This window comes from Chrysochloris asiatica, unplaced genomic scaffold, assembly GCF_000296735.1.
Source record: "Chrysochloris asiatica unplaced genomic scaffold, ChrAsi1.0 scaffold00282, whole genome shotgun sequence".
Taxonomy (NCBI): Eukaryota; Metazoa; Chordata; class Mammalia; order Afrosoricida; family Chrysochloridae; genus Chrysochloris; species Chrysochloris asiatica.
In genome coordinates, this window is record NW_006408800.1 from 2,091,925 (window position 1) to 2,108,188 (window position 16,264).

General features: G+C 38.4%; 1 protein-coding gene across 1 annotated transcript in view; it reads left to right on the forward strand.

Annotated features, from left to right (window-relative positions):
* The window catches only part of LOC102814786 (tight junction protein ZO-1-like), a 117,380-nt gene that overhangs the window by 39,191 nt on the left and 61,925 nt on the right, over nt 1–16,264 (forward strand). The window contains exons 6-8 of the mRNA XM_006874533.1: nt 5,429–5,532; nt 6,135–6,303; nt 6,641–6,788. Of these exons, the coding sequence (XP_006874595.1) occupies nt 5,429–5,532; nt 6,135–6,303; nt 6,641–6,788 (421 nt within the window). The remainder of the gene's footprint in view (nt 1–5,428; nt 5,533–6,134; nt 6,304–6,640; nt 6,789–16,264) is intronic.

Here is a 16,264-nt window from a genome sequence, read left to right on the forward strand (position 1 = left end):
TTATGAACACTTTTCTGCACATAGTCAACCAGTTACCATTTCGCACATGCTGCTCTACTCATCCTACTTCTGCCATTGTCCGCTGATACAATCAGAGTCCAAGGCACCATCTGCTCTTGTTATTAAGTGCTGTTGAGTCAGTTCTGTTCTGACTCATTGAAACCATGTGTACAACAGAATGAAACACTGTCCAGTCCTGCACCAACCTCACAGTCCTTGCTAGGTTTGAGCTGTTGTTTATGTCTTCCTCTTTTTTGTAGACCTACTTTAACAAGGATCGGTCCCATAACTCTTCTTTGGATGCTTTTGAGTCTATTTTTCATTCTTTTGGTCTCTGTCTCCATTATTCTTAGTCTCATCTACCTTAGACTTTATATTTTCATTGACCTGCCACGCTCTTTGCTTCATAGTTTTCCGTACATTAGATTTGAATCATTCCATCTTCACAGCCCCACCACTACCACACGCACACTTATTCTTCATGTTCTAGCTTTATTATTTCTTCCTGAGCAAGGCTCCTTCTGACTATTGTTAGGTACCATCAAGTCAGTACCTACTCATAGAGACCCTGTGCACAACGGAACGAAACACCAAGGTCCTTCCCCAACCTTACAATCGTTGTTGCACTTGAGCCCATTGCTGCTGACACTGTGCCAATCCATCTCGTTGGGAGGTCTTCTTTTTCTCTGATCCTCCACTTCACCAAGCATGCCGTCCTTCTCCACATAACTGGTCCATACTGATATTGTGTCTAAAGTATTAGTGATGAAGTCTGGCCTCCAGCGAGCACTCTGGCTGTACTTCTTCCAACACAGATCTGTTAGTTCTTTTGGCAGCCCATGGTACTTTCAGTTTTCTTCCAACACCATAACTCAAATTCATGAATTCTTCTATGATCTTCCTTATTCACTGTCCAGCTTTCACATGCATATGAGGTTATTGAGAATACTATGGCTTGGGTCAGGCACACCTTAGTCCTCAAGCTGCCGTCTTTGCTCTTCAACACTTTAAAAAGGTCTTGTGCAGCAGATTTGCCTAATGCAGTATGTCGTTTGATTTCTTGACTGCTGCTTCCATGAGTGTTGATGATTGATTTGAGCAAAATGGAAACTTTGACAACTTCAATCTTTTCTGCATTTACCTTGATGTTATTTATTGGTCCAGTGGTGAGGATTTTTGTTTTCTTTACATTGAGGTACAACCCATACCGAAGGTTTTGATCTTCATCAGTATTTCAAATCCTCTTCAGTTTCAACAAGCAAGGTTGTAACAATTGCAGGTTGTTAATGAGTCTTCTTCCAATCCTGGTGCCACGTTCTTCTTATAATCCAGCTTCTGGGATTCTGTGCTCTGCATACAGATTAAATGAGCATGGTGAATGAATACAACCCTGCACACACCATTCCTGTTTTTAAACCTCTCAGCATTCCTTTGTTCTGTTTGAACAACTGCCTCTTGCCCTATGTAGAGGCTTTTCATGAGCACAATTAAGTGTTCCAGAATACTCCTTCTCTGCAGTGTAGTCCATAGCTTGTCATGGTCCACACAGTCGAAAGCCTTTGCATAGTCAATAAAGCACAGTTAAACATCTTTCTGGCATTCTCTGCTGTCAGCCAATATCTGTCTGAAATCAGCAGTGATACTCGTCTGAATCAGGCTTGAACCTCTGACAGTTCCCTGTCAATGTACTGTTGCAGCCATTGTTGAATTATCAGCCAAAAGCTTGCTATATTAATGATATTGTCTGGTGATTTCCACATTTCACGGGGCCACTGTCGAGGTCCTGTGTCGGTTCCAGCCTCGACAAGGAAGTGTGGGTGTCACAAAGAAGGGAGATCTGGCGGCAAAAGCAATAGAGAAAGAGAGAGACGAAATATATACAAAAAAGACAGACACATAGATATGATGCAAGCTGGCAGGTAGGCAGATCTGCAAACATATTGCCTAGCATTACACAGCATTGCACACAGATCTAACTCTACCTCAGTCTTTTATTCTCTTTTTTAGGGAGGGATTTGTTAAAGGGAGGATGTAATTTCACAAAGGGAGGATGTGATTAAGACAGGATACGGAACTGAAATGTGATTAATCATTCAAAACAGGACATAATGATTCACAGGAACAACTTTTAAGATATTTTCATAGTTTTTCTTAACAATCTAACATTTTTATTTTTACAGAAAAAGGTTCAATCAAGCTGTTATATATTAATTTTTAGGCTTAAATGATTTAGAGCAGTGACGTGCAGTTTCTTAAGGGTACTTAACATAAAGCAAGGTTCCTGAAAGGAGCCAAGCTGTCTCTGTACACTTTGCAAACTTTTGTTTGTGAGCAAAATCTCAGGCACTGGGCTTCATTTATCTGTATCTAAAATGCTACATTGTTCTTAATTATCACATGCCTACATACTTTCAGGAGGAAGGAGAGCATCTGGGTTAAACTGATTATATTCAGAGGCGGTTTAGTGGGGCTGCCACTATTATCCTGTAATCCAGCATTCCCAGAATTTACCATTCCACTTTATGTACAAACCTTGGGTAGTTTTTTTCTAAAAACCTTTTGTCATATTCCCAATATACCTGTTCCTGGCCTTTCTAAGTTATCTAAGGAAACTTTTACTGCCTCGGCTCTAAAAAGGGGTTTCAAACCCATTATTGTTCATGGATATCAAACATAACTGAATGATCAAATAAGGAGCAGTTCTGACTTCCATCCCAGGTGGCTATCGCTTGTTCCTCAGAAAGATTTGTTCCCAGGACTCCACACACTGCCAACACAGTGGAGGCATTAAGAGAGGCATTGTAAAAGAAGCCATTTTCTCAGAAGCTACAATTACTGGAGTTAGAAGCATTGTTGTTGTTGTTGTTAAGTGCCGTCGAGTCGGTTCCGACCCATAGCGACCCTGTACAGGGTTTCCGAGGGTGTAAATCTTTACGGGAGTAGAAAGCCTCATCTTTCTCCCGCGGAGGAGTTAGAAGCATAGAATGAACAATATTAGGACCAAAGAAAATTATACAGAGGTAGCCAACCAGTGAGTTCGCAAAAACCAATGAATCCAGGACGTCAGGAGGTCACTTCCTTTGGCCCTCAGGGTCCATGGCTCATAATCCTGAGAAGAGTCCTGGGGTTGGATTTTCATCCATCTTGTCACAGGGCCTCAAAATCTCAGTACTTGCGTATGTCCCCAACAGGCCATCTCTCTTTGGAATGGGCACAGATAGGGCTCTCTCCCAATCAGTTGGCCAGGTAGCTGTCTTGCAAATTTCTTGGCATACATGAGTAAGTGTTTCCAGTGCTGCTGCATCAGTTTGGTATAATATTTCAATTTGTATTCCATCAATTCCTAGAGCCTTGTTCTTTGCCAGTGCCTTCAATGCACTTTGTACTTCTTTGTTTAATATCATTGGCTCTTGATCACATGCTGCTTCTTGAATTGGTTGAACATCGACCATTTCTTTTTTTTATGGTGACTCTGTATATTCCTTCCATCATCTTTTGATGCTTTTTGCATCCCTCAATAATTTGCCCAGAGAATTCTTCAATAATTTCTTCAAAATTAAGTCAAGGTTTAAATTTATTCTTCAGTTTCCTCAGCTTGAGAAATGCTGAGCGTGTTCTTTTGGGCATTTCATAACTCCGAGTCTTTGCATATTTCTGACATTTAGCCCATCTTAAATCTTCATCATATGAATAATTACTGTGTTCAAGTGTTCTGAGTAGGGAAATCGCCAGGGTGCCTTACTACACTCTCATTTACTGCATTATCCATAGAGCCTGATACAGTTTGTATGTACCCAAGGAAATCTTTGAAAGGAATGAATAAATTAAATATACAAGGCCTTTTTTTCTTCAGTGAATGTAGTGGTTATTCATGAATTTCAGCCTTGATTAAGAACAGTGTTTTATGGTGTAATAACCAGTTCCAAAGCACGTAGACTGTCTAGAGTCTTACCTGGATCCTCATTTTCTTTTCAGTCCCTGGTTCTGTTTCTGTTCCTGAGTGCTCTTTGTGTATTTGCCTTTAGTTAAACTGTAACTCTGGTCTAGCTTTAGACACTAGAATAACAGGTCTGCGTACTTATCCATTATTAAAAATGGTTTTCTCTTTCCATCTTTGGTTTTGTCAGATTCCCCTTCTCCCAAAACAACCAGGAAAGACTTTTTCTAGTGGCATTAATTGTAGCCATTGTCTTTTAAAACTATTTTGCTAGAGCAAGCAATTGGGTGATTCTGTAGACTCTCTGGTTAACTTTCTCAACTTCTGCCGATCCCTCATACACTTGGTATGGATCTATGGGATAAGCACTATGCTGCTAATTGCAGAGTCAGTGGTTCAAGTACCAGTCACATCTATTGGGATACTATAAATCAGAATTGACTGGACAGCAGTTAGCAATAACACCAAAAATATATACAATACAAATGAATGGTGCTTTACTCGATTTCTTTATTGTTTGCTATATTTCCGTTTATCTAGTTTTCCTGTCCCTGCTTGCCCTCTCATCTTTGCTTTAGGGTAAATGTTGACTGCTTACACTTACTTTATTGATTGTTGAAGAAAACCCATTCTCACAGGTGATACTGCTTCTTTTATAAGCCATTCTATTTGCCTGTAGACCTCTTGGAATGGATTTAGTTAGATGCCAAGTTAAAATGGTATTTTAGGCCAGTAGTCGGTAAGGTTCTTCTAATTTCTACGAGTGCATGAGTAAGCCTGGTCTTTTTTTAGATATTTGAATTTTGTTCTGTGTTTTTCTTTGATTCTATCCAGGACCTTCTGTTATGTCCCAGATTGGAGCAGTTGGTAGTGGTATATAGCAATATCGAGTTCTTCTGGTCTCAGGCTAGAAAAGACTGGTTTGTGTGGGCTGTTAGTCCTATGAACTACTTCTGACTCTTTGGTTTCGTTCATTCTCTTTTGCTTTAAAGGGGAAGAGACCTATAGTTGTACCTTAGATGACCATTCACAAGCTTTTAAGACCCCTCGACACTATTAACCAAACTAGGATGTATAGCGCATTATGTAGAAGAGCTGTATGAACTGTGTTATGCCAGTTGACTGAGTTGTCCCATGAGAATGTGGTGCATGTGCCTTCTAAGAATTACATTCATTAAACATTCTCAGAAGCTAATGTGTCAATACAACATGGTCAGCAAGAAATGGTCTTCTCTTCAGGACTTTCTTTCTTTTAGAAAAATGAAAATGGTGTGTTAGTCTTCTGTTTGAACCACACTATTTGCTTTTTCACATTTACATTATAAACTTCTTGATGATTAAATGAAATGTCTTATTTGTGGGGTAGCCAAGAATAATTTCTTGTTGTTGATTGTATTTTAAAACTCTATGCAATGAGTATTTGGATCGTACTTTTAAATCCTATTTAAGTGTCTTAGAATTTTACGCTAAAGACATTTAAATATATTTCAGAATATGGTCTTCGATTGGCCAGCCATATATTTGTAAAGGAAATTTCACAAGATAGTTTGGCAGCAAGAGATGGCAATATTCAAGAAGGCGATGTTGTATTGAAGGTATAGTCATATTCTTAAATTCTAACAAACTAAAATAGAAAACAGTTTCTAGATTGACCGTATATGTTCTGCACACATTTAAACCAATTTTGCCTGAGAATTAAAAATCATTGCTTGGGGGAGGGGAGCTTGATTTGCCGCTGTTCTGTTACATATGTGTCGGCATTCAGTATTCTGGGTGTGGAGTCACCCTCAGAGAATTGATGACTGCAAATGTTTATCATATACCAGCAGAAGCTAATCGGTTAGGTAGATGTATCTGTTCTTTCAGTAATAGTGTTTTTTATTATTATGAGTATTGAAATACTTGTTACATTAGTTTATTTATATGTAATAGAAAGTGATAAACTTTTGTAGGGGGAGAGGAATAGGGGAAGTTAGTTTGGGGTTTTCTAAGAGAGCTGCAGTGCAGTGAAGATTTTAATTAAGAAAATGTAATACTTCGATAATTTTTAAAAATGTGAAAAATATTCTTTCAGCAAGCCTAGGAGTAGTTTGGATATTCCTGTCTTTAACAGACTAAGTTAATTTATTATTATTATTATTATTGTCATTTACTCTCAACCTATAGTTGTTGTTGTTGTTATTTTTTCCTGTTGCAGATTAATGGTACTGTGACAGAAAATATGTCCTTGACAGATGCAAAGACATTGATAGAAAGATCTAAAGGCAAGCTGAAAATGGTAGTTCAGAGAGATGAACGTGCTACTCTGCTGAATGTCCCTGATCTTTCTGACAGCATCCACTCTGCTAATGCCTCAGAACGAGATGGTGAGTACGGTTCTTTCTGAAGTTTGTCTTTAAGCGATATACTTCTAAAAATACCACGAATATTTGATATGCTTGAGTGAAATTATAACATTCTACAGTCTGAATACTTTTAAAATACAAAAATTTTGAATATTTCAAAACTGTGTTTATACATATACACTTTATTTTAATTGGGAACTCGCTATAATTAATTTGATGAACAACTGATGAAGTTAGGTTTAAATCAGCCACTTTAATATAAAATTGTGTTTAGTAACTTATTTCAGTATCAGTGGAGTGCTTGTATTTTACTGTAGTCATTTTATGAGAAAGTAAATAACACCTTTTTATTTAACAGACATTTCAGAAATTCAGTCACTGGCATCAGATCATTCCAATCGTTCACATGACAGGCTTCCCCACCGCAGCCATTCCCGATCTCCTGACCAAAGGTCAGAACCTTCTGATCATTCTAGACACTCTCCACAGCAGCCCAGCAGTGGCAGGTAATAACACTCTTTTGTTTAAAATAAAATAGTTAATGTTTGCTTGGTACTATATGTGGTATTCCTTAAGAATGAAACTGGAAACTAGGTTTTCCTTTCATTATTCAATAATGTTAAGTATCTCAAGTTTGTTCCAACTCATAGTGTGGCCCTGCATAGTGTTTCCGAGAAGCAACTGGTGGATTTGAGCTGCCAACCTTGTGGTTAGCGGTCCAGTGCTTACCCTACAGCATTACACCTGAAATCGTTTATTATTACTCAATATTAAACCTTTATTCCTTTCCCAAAAGTCAGCCTTTCCTTCTTCAAACTGAAAGGATTCGGTGGGGTGTGGGGGGAAGTTTGAACCTACCAGCTGCTCCATAAGAGAAAGATGTGGCTGTCTTTTTTTGTAGACTTTAATGCCTTAGAATCACTTTGGGACATTTCTGCTCTACTCTTCAGGGTAGCTCTGAGTGGGAAACATGACAGTGGGTTTGTTTTGGGGGGCATTTAAGTAGAGTAACAGGGATCACTGAAACTTTTTTCTTAAAGGCCTACATAGTAAAGTATTTTGGGGATGTATGCTATACAATTTTTGTCTGCAGCTACTCAACTCTTTTTAATAATAAAGGCAATCATAGACAATATGTCTGTTGCCTAATGGGTATGGTGTGTTCCAACAAAACTATTTACATAATGAACTGGCCCACAGCTACAGGTTTTTGACCCAGGCATTAAACTGTGCAATAGGAAAATACGAGCTCAGAAATTTACTTTGTTGCATGGAAAAGTTACTATGAAAACAATTCTCTATTAGATAGATTAACCTAGACTTTCTATTCCATTAAAAACATACATTTGTCTGCTACTGAAGTAGAAAGGTCTACTGCTATGATAGTGATCTGCCTGAACTTACATATATATTGTCTTTGGGATCACATAGTCCTTTGAGACTATGAAGACAACTGTGATCTTCAAAAAAATGCATATGTGCACATACATGCAACATTTTTCATACAATTTATCGGGGGGTGGGGGCACGTTCCCAAGGCTCTGCATGCACCAACAGACTTATGGTTAACATCAGGGATCCACTTGGAGATTTCTGGAAGCACTTGAAAATGTGATCCAGAAATGATGAAGAGAAGTTAATAGTAGAATGGTGATTTGGGACTTTGCTGTATAGAGGTGTTAGCTGAAGCCATGGAGGTTACTGAAATTGCTAAAAGAAACTATATGGCGAAGATGCCAAGAATGGGATTGTATATAGTGTATTCCATAATGATGATGAGGACACAAGTGGGCAGAGAAGAGAGAAAAGAATACCTAGACAGGAGCAAGTGTTTTAAACATTTTCTCAAAACCATTGTAATACAGTTGTTAAATGAATATATTTGTAAAGATGTTTGCCTTTCTACTAAAATGAGAGAATGACTAGTAACAGCTATAAATATGGTTGTTACTGTGAATTATATCTATTTTATGCTTTAGAAATTTGTGAAGACGATTCTTGCCAAATCTCAAACTTGAGGATTAAAAATGGTATCTATCCTGATGTTTATTATAAGTTTGGAATGATTTTCTTAAAGGAATTTTTTGGTATGTCACACGCACAACTGGTTAATCTTGTGATTATTTTTAGATGTTGCAGGAATGTGTTATTTCTGAAAATCTCTCCTAACGTAGCATAGATGTGCTGAGAAAAAGGATAGTTGCCACAATGCATCCAGAGTATAGAACAAAAACTCTAGTTGATTTGATGATTCCTGGGGCACAGCTATAATTGTTACACATTTCTCTTGCCTGGAAACTATGCTTGATATTAAGCAGTTTGGATATTATTTTATTTAAAAAGAAAACCTTTTTTTAATGTTCTTCAAAATATTCAAAAATCAACCACTTGTTTTGATTTTTGTTGTTATGTGCCGTGGAGTCAGTTCCGACTCATAGTGACCTTGAACAGGATTTCCGAGGCTGTAAATCTTTACAGGAGCAGGAACAGATGGTAGTCCCACGGAACAGCTGGTAGTTTCGAATTGCTGACCCTAAGGTTTACAGCCCGATTCATAACCACTATGCTACCAGAGCTCCTTTAGCAAATTATAAATCTTAGGAAGTTCTTGCTCATATTTTTTTTTTCTTTCATTTTAGACTTCCTAAACTTGCCATTTTGTAACCTTAATGTAACAATTGAGAATTTAAAAAAAAAACAAAACACAAAAAACTACCTTGAATTGAAGTTGCAGTTTAGGCATGTTTTCCTTTTCTTGAGAACCTCAAATATAACACCATATGGGAAGCTTTCATGCTGTCTGTTCACCTGAGAAGGGGCATAAGATTCTTTTTATTATTGTCTATATTTAAGCTTCTGGCTCCATATGATAATCACTGGACTGTGAACTGCAAGTCCGCGGTTCAAGCATGTCCACTATTCTCTGGGAGAAAGATGAGGCTTTCTGCTCCTACAAGGATTTAAAGGCATCGGAAACCCTATACAGGGTCTCTGTGAGTTGGAAATGACTCGAAGGTTCTTCACAATGTGACGGTGTTTTATAAGCTATGAGAGTTAGGAGCTGCTGTACAGTGTATACTATAGAAAAGATAGTACTTCAGTCTGTAGATGAGCAAAAGTTTTCAGATGTCTCCCAAAGGTTTGTGTTCAGAATTTGGTTATTGAAAACTCAGTAACCTACCTACAGGCAAGATGTGAAATAAGATCAGTTCCTAAAAGGTATCCATTCATTTCTCTCCTAAAGTTAAGTGCTGGCAAACCAGTTGTGACTCATAGCAACCCAGTGCCGATCTTGTTGTTGTTGTTGTTAAGTGCGACTCCTAGTGACCCTGTCTAGGATTTCTGAGGGTCGGCTGGGGAATTTTCACTGCCGGTCATGCAGTTCAAACCGACCTTGCAGTCCAGTGCATTCTGTCACAGCACCACAACAGGACTCCAACTCTTAAAGTTAACAATGATAAAATATAGTAACTCTGGAGTTTTGATTCATTTTAATTTAGAAGATGCCCTACATATTAAGTAAGATCCTACTATAAACTTTATGGCACCACGCTATTATCTTAAGAGTTTAAATTTGTTTGTATTGATTGTCTTTGCTGTATGGATGTTATTTAAGTTCTGATCAAGAAGCCATACATAACAGACACTTGGACTTTGTGGTAAAAGCTTCAATTTAGTTTATAAAAAGGTCTGTCTTGATAAATATTATTTTAACCCTGCTCTGTTCTCTTCCTGCATTTCTGAATATTTTTAGGATCTATAGTTGTATGGTGAGGATACTACTTTCATTTATCAGATGCAATAGAATATAGTGAGTTCTTCTGGCTTTGGAGCCAGACTTCCTGGGTTGATCCCAGCCTGCCATCTCCGTGGGCTTCAGCTTCCCTCTCTGCTGTGAAGTGAATGTGACCGTACACTTCAAAGTTGCTGTGAGAATTACATTAGTTATCACAATGTTTGTCATCTCTGTAATACTGTCATGAGTTAGTTTTTCTAAACATGCTTTCATAGAGTACTGTATACTCACCCTCTCCCTATCATACTCATTCAGCCTGTGCGTCTGTCATCCGTGTGTAGAACACTGTTGTTGCAGAGTTTTGTATATGATGGTATTTACCTCCATCCCCAGCATCAAAAGAAGATAGAAGGAGAAATACACAGTCACTGTACCAAAAAGATATGGTCGATGTTCAACCATTTCAAGAGGTAGCATATGATTAAGAGTCCGTGGTAGTGAAGGAAAAAGTTGAAGGTGCACTGAAGGCATTGGCAAAGAACAAGGCTCCAGGAATTGATGGAATTCAAATTGAAATCTTTAACAAACTGATGCAGCATTGGAGACACTCACTTATCTGTGCCAAGAAATTTGGAAGACAACTCCCTGGCAAACTGATTGATGGTGGAATTGTTATTGTTAAGAGTTGTTTTGACTCAGTGACTCTGTGCTCTTTGTACAACAGAATGAACACTGTCCCCTGCTCCCCCCCTCCCCCCGCCACACACACCTTCACAATTGTTACTATGCTGAAGCCCGTTACTGTTGCCACTGTTCCAATCCATCTGTATCAGCTGATTGGTAGGGATGCTTGTTTATGCCCATTCCAAAGAGAGGTAACCCAACAGAATGCGGAAATCATCCAACAATATCATCAATATTACATGCAAGAAAAAAATTGCTGAAGATAATTCAGAAAGTGCTGCAACAGCACATCAACAGGGAACTTCTAGAGGTTCAAGCCAGATTCAGATGAGGACTTGCAACGATGGATATCATTTCTGATATCAGATGAAATCATGGAATATCAGAGAGATGTTTATCTGTGTTGTATTGACTATGCTTGCAAAGGTTTGACTGTATGAATCATGGATCATGACAAACTGTTAATAACACAGCGAAGATTGGATATCGTAGAACTATTCATTGTGCTTATGAGGAAACTACATAGATCAAGAGGCAGTTGTTCAAACAGAACAAAAGAGAACACCAGATTGTTTAAAATCAGGTCAGGTGTGGACCAGGATTGGATTGTTTCATCGTACTTACTAAGTTTGTATGTTGAACAAATAATCAAGAAGCTGAATTGTATGAAGAAGAATGTGGCATCAGGACTGGAGAAAGACTCATTAATCTGTAATATGCAGAAGATAACAACCCTGCTTTCTGAAAGTGGAGAGGACTTAAAACACTTACTGATGAAGATCAAAGCCTTCAGAATGATTTGTACCTTAATGTAAAGAAAACAAGTAAAGGTGCCTGCCAGTTTGCGGACTAAGGTGCACCTGATCCAAACTAATATTTTCAGTAGCCTCAGATGTGTGTGCAAATTGGACAGTAAATAAGGAAGACTGTAGAATTGATGCCTTTGAGTTACGGTGTTAGAGAAAAACATTAAAAGTACCATGGAAAAAGTACTACCAGAATGCTCCTTAGTAGCCAAGATGACGAGACTTTGTCTCTCATACTTTGGACACATTACCAAGAGGGACTGGTCCCTGAAGAAGAATACCGTGCTTGGTAAAGTGAAGGGTCAATGGAAAAGCGGGAGACCACCAATGAAATGGATTGACAGAGTGGCAGCAGCAAAGAGCTCAAGCATAGTAAGATTGTGACATTGACTCAGTACTGGGCAGAGCTGCCTTCTGTTGTGCATAGGGTTGATAGGGGTCAGAACAGACTGGATGGCACCTAACAGTAACAACACTGTAAATGGTACTGTTTTCCTGAATTCCTTTTTAGAGCTGTCTTCATTAATGTAATGGAATGTGATTTATTGTTGTATGTTGATCATCTACTTTACCATTTTGCTGAATCATTCAATGAGTTCTAATAATTTTTTGGGTGAGAGTTTGGAAATGTCTATATAGGCTCACATCATCCACACGTAGAGTTTTATGTCTACTTTGCCCATTTTGATGCCTGTACTTTTCCTTTTTTTAATTTTGTAAATCTTGTAAAACTTCCAATACAGTATATGTAATTGTTGTAAAGTGCTGTAGAGTCAATTCCGACTCATAGTGGCCCTGTATAGGGTTTCCAAGGAGTAGATGGTGAGTTTGAACCATCAACCTTGTGATTCAAAACAACATTGTTGTCCAGTGCTTTATCTTACAGATCACACCAGGACTCCAAAAATCCTTGTGGTTCATTTTCATAAAGGGAATACTTTCTGTTTGTCTCTGTTGACAGTAATTTTGGCAGTGTTTTTGTATGTATGCCCTTAATTGTGTTGAGGAATTTGCTTTTTTCCCCCCTTGTATTTTGTTGATTGGTTTAAAATTATATCACCCGTTTATGTTGATTACTAAGTGGTGTCTGATTACGTGTGTATCACTGATGGGTGCCATCGAGTTGGTTCTGACTTACAGTGACACCTTACAGAATTTCTGAGGAGCGGCTGGTGAGTTTAAACTGCGAACATAGTGGTTTATAGTGCATTGCTTATCGTTTGGTGCCATTCCAGGACTTCAATATTATTGTAGTCTCTGTATAATTAGAGAGCATTTGATTTGGTGCCTGTCTGGTTATAATTACTCTCCCTAGTAAGTTAATGTAATGGACTAGTATGTTTTTGTTTTGTATTTAGTTGCATAAACTATTTTATGAAATTGACTAGGGGTCCTGTTGTGGTGCTGTAGAATTAAGTATTGGACAGCTAACCAGAAGGTCTGTGGTTCAAATCCATCAGTTTCTCCTAGGAAACCCTACAGACAGCCTTGCTGAGTTCCACCTGATACAAAGCACTTAACAACAACAATATCAGTGGTACTACTGATCAACTTATTCAGGTGTGATATTGAATAATTTCTTCCTGTGGCAGTAAAAGGTCAGACTAATTAGGATATGGTTGATTTGGATATTTTTGAGTTATAAAGATTTATACCTATCCTTCTATGAAATTGAAAATTATCTGATGCCTAAATTCCCAATATTTATTAGGGAACATATTTTAACAAATAGAAAAACGTTAAATATATACCCGACATATCTTTTTTATAATAAAATGGCTGAAAGTTTAGGAAAATTTAAATATTCTCTTAATTTATTGTTGTTTTTTCCTCCTGAGAAACATATTCCCACTGAGTTAGGTACAAGAGTATGTTGTTGTTGTTATGTGCCGTGGAGTCAGTTCCGACTCATAGAGGCCCTGTACAGGGTTTCTGAGGGTGTAAATCTTTACGGGAGCAGAAATCCTCATCGTTCTCCTGCAAACAGCTGGGAGTTTCGAACTGCTGACCATGAGATTAGCAGCCCAGTTCATAACCACCACGCTTATGATAGTCAAACTCAGTTTTAACAATGAGCTAATTGTAGCATAAATCCAAGTATTAAACCAAATGAAGATCGTATATTTGAGATGAAAATTTCTTGCTTTTTACATTCCTTGTATTATTGGCTGTTTCAAAACTGCATTTAAATTCATGACCTTGCTTTCTAAGAGTACAGGCAAGTTCCAGTCCGTCTGCTGAAGTACCTTAGCACATTGCCTTTTTTTTATTAAAGCTTTTGTTGTGAATTAAGTGATAATTTACATGGGAGAACTTCTGTTTTGCACTCAACGAATTGTATTTTGTTTCATTGCAATGATTACAATCCTCTCCCTGTATCATCGATTAACAGCATTTGCTTCTGTTCTCTCTGTTGTTTTTTTTGTTGTTTGTTGTACACAGAAACATGCAGGAATATATAATCGTTTAAACAACCTAAGGGCACATTCGAAAGTCAGCCTCCTGGCTGCCAGCCTTTCTCTTTTGCGCATTGCCTTTTAATTTAAAGATTCGTTTTTACTTACTTATACCTTACTTCTCCTGTCACCTTCCATAGTAATTTTTTTGTTTTTATAGGAAATCTATTAATATAATTTCAGCATATTTTATTGCTGCCAGATATTGCTTAGTTCTCTGGAGCACAGAAAACTACCAGTAGGCTAGAAATTGTTGAAATAGTTCTTACCATTATCTCAAATTTTGAAGGATTGAGTATCTTCTAACTGGTGCATTTCCTATGGTCCTAGGGTCCTCCATTTCCTATAAGATTAACTACTCCCCTGTTTTTGTTACAAAACTTCTACCTTTACAATTGTGATAGTCGCAGTTTGTCATGACAACAATTACTCACTATTGAATCATAAAAATCTTATCCCCATCTGTTTACCAGGCCCATCTAGACAAGATGAAAACTATTCAGTGGGGACTCTTTTGTCTTCCCCTGCACACTCTTAAACTAAACTTCTTGAAACTTTGTAAGCCAGTCACTGCATGCCCTTATCTCCCCCTTATTTTAGGTAGCCAGTGTCTAGGTTGCCCGTCTCTATCTACTCTGTATACAGAAGGGATACCATTGATACTTGATGTGAAAACTCCTTCCATCTCTATTGGCATTTTGAGCTACTGCCTCCATTAATATAGGTCAAGTTCATCAAATTGTAGCAATTACTCTCGTTTCCTTTATCAAAAATTACTTTCTTTTTTATCTTCCTCCAGTCAAGTTCTGATTATCAAGCCATGGAGGCTAGGTCAAATGGGTACTGTCTGCATGTTTGGGTGTTCTTGTGCATCTCCCCTCACTTCATATCTACTGGATGCTTCACTCTCAGCTCTAGTCCTCTGTGGTTATGTCCTTGTCCATGGGCTCAGGTGTCCCCAGGTCTCACCACACTTTGGACCAACCAGCCCTTCCCCTTTTCTCTCTCATCTCCAGGTCAACGGGAGTCTTTGGAATGTGGTTGAACTCGGCTCATTTCTTAATTGCTGTCTTTCCTCCTCTTTCACTCACTAGTAGACGAACATGGACACCACCAAGCTTAACATGCCTGCTCATGAGTTCCCTTTGAGTTTCAGTCTTACAGGGGGATTTGCCCTGAAGGGACTTGATTGCTTGCCTTGATGGCTCCCCAGCGAACAATTTGCTTATTCTTGTAGTAGCTCGTCATACTGTCATTTTTGTTTTGGATTTTTCCTGGTGATCTTTCTTTGAAGATGTATCTTCTTTGGCTCTAGCTCTTCCAGGCTTGTCTGCTTGTCCTTTTTATTGGGAATGTCCCACCTTAGTAGGTTCTGGCTGGGGCTCAGGATTCCACCTAAGGTCCTATACACTACAAAGGTTCTGCAAGAGTCCTATTTCACATGGCAAGTTCTAGAAACCCTTTTAGGTATTCCAATCAGTTATAGGCTGAAGATGGGCTTTCTGTAATAATTTTTCCTACATTGCTTTCTGTCCCACTCAAGTGTCTATTATACAGTCATAAGCAAGGGAAACCAATATTCATAAGCCCGTCAAGCATCTTACTGTTATTTCCCCTCTTCAGACTATGCCTCAACCCCCGTATCACAGAGCCCTGTTGTTCTGTTGTTCCATGGTTGAACATGCATCACTATTTACCTGTGTCCCATTTAGCCTATGCAAACCTGTCTCAGTGTTCCCCTATCTACCTTGTTCTTCTACCTCCTCCTCCTTCTTGTGTATTGCCCTACCACCACCTGAATTCTGCTCCCTACTCTGTGCTCTACCGTCGCCTCCCTCTACCTCCCCAAACTCCCTTGCCCCACCCCCACCTGTAACCAACAAAAAGATTCCCCCCTCTCCCCCCTTTCAGTATGGGTATCTTTTCTTAAGCTTTTACAATAATGGTCCTATGCAGTATTTGTCCTTTTGTGACTAATTTCACTCAGCATAATGTCCTTAAGGTTCATCCATATTATGTGGTGGCTTACAGTGTCCTTGTTATTCTTCAAGGTAGTAAAATATTCCATGGTGTGTATGTACCAAAGTTTGTTTATCCATTCTTCCATTGATGGGCACTTAGACGGTCTCCATCTTTTTGCAGTTGTGAATAGTGCTGCTGTGAACATTGGGGTGCATGTATCTACTCGTGTTATGGCTCATTTCTTTTTTTTTATAATGTTTTATTGTGAATTATGTGATAGTTTATATGGGAGAACATTAGCTCTACATTCATCCTATTGTATATCGTTTCATTGCCAT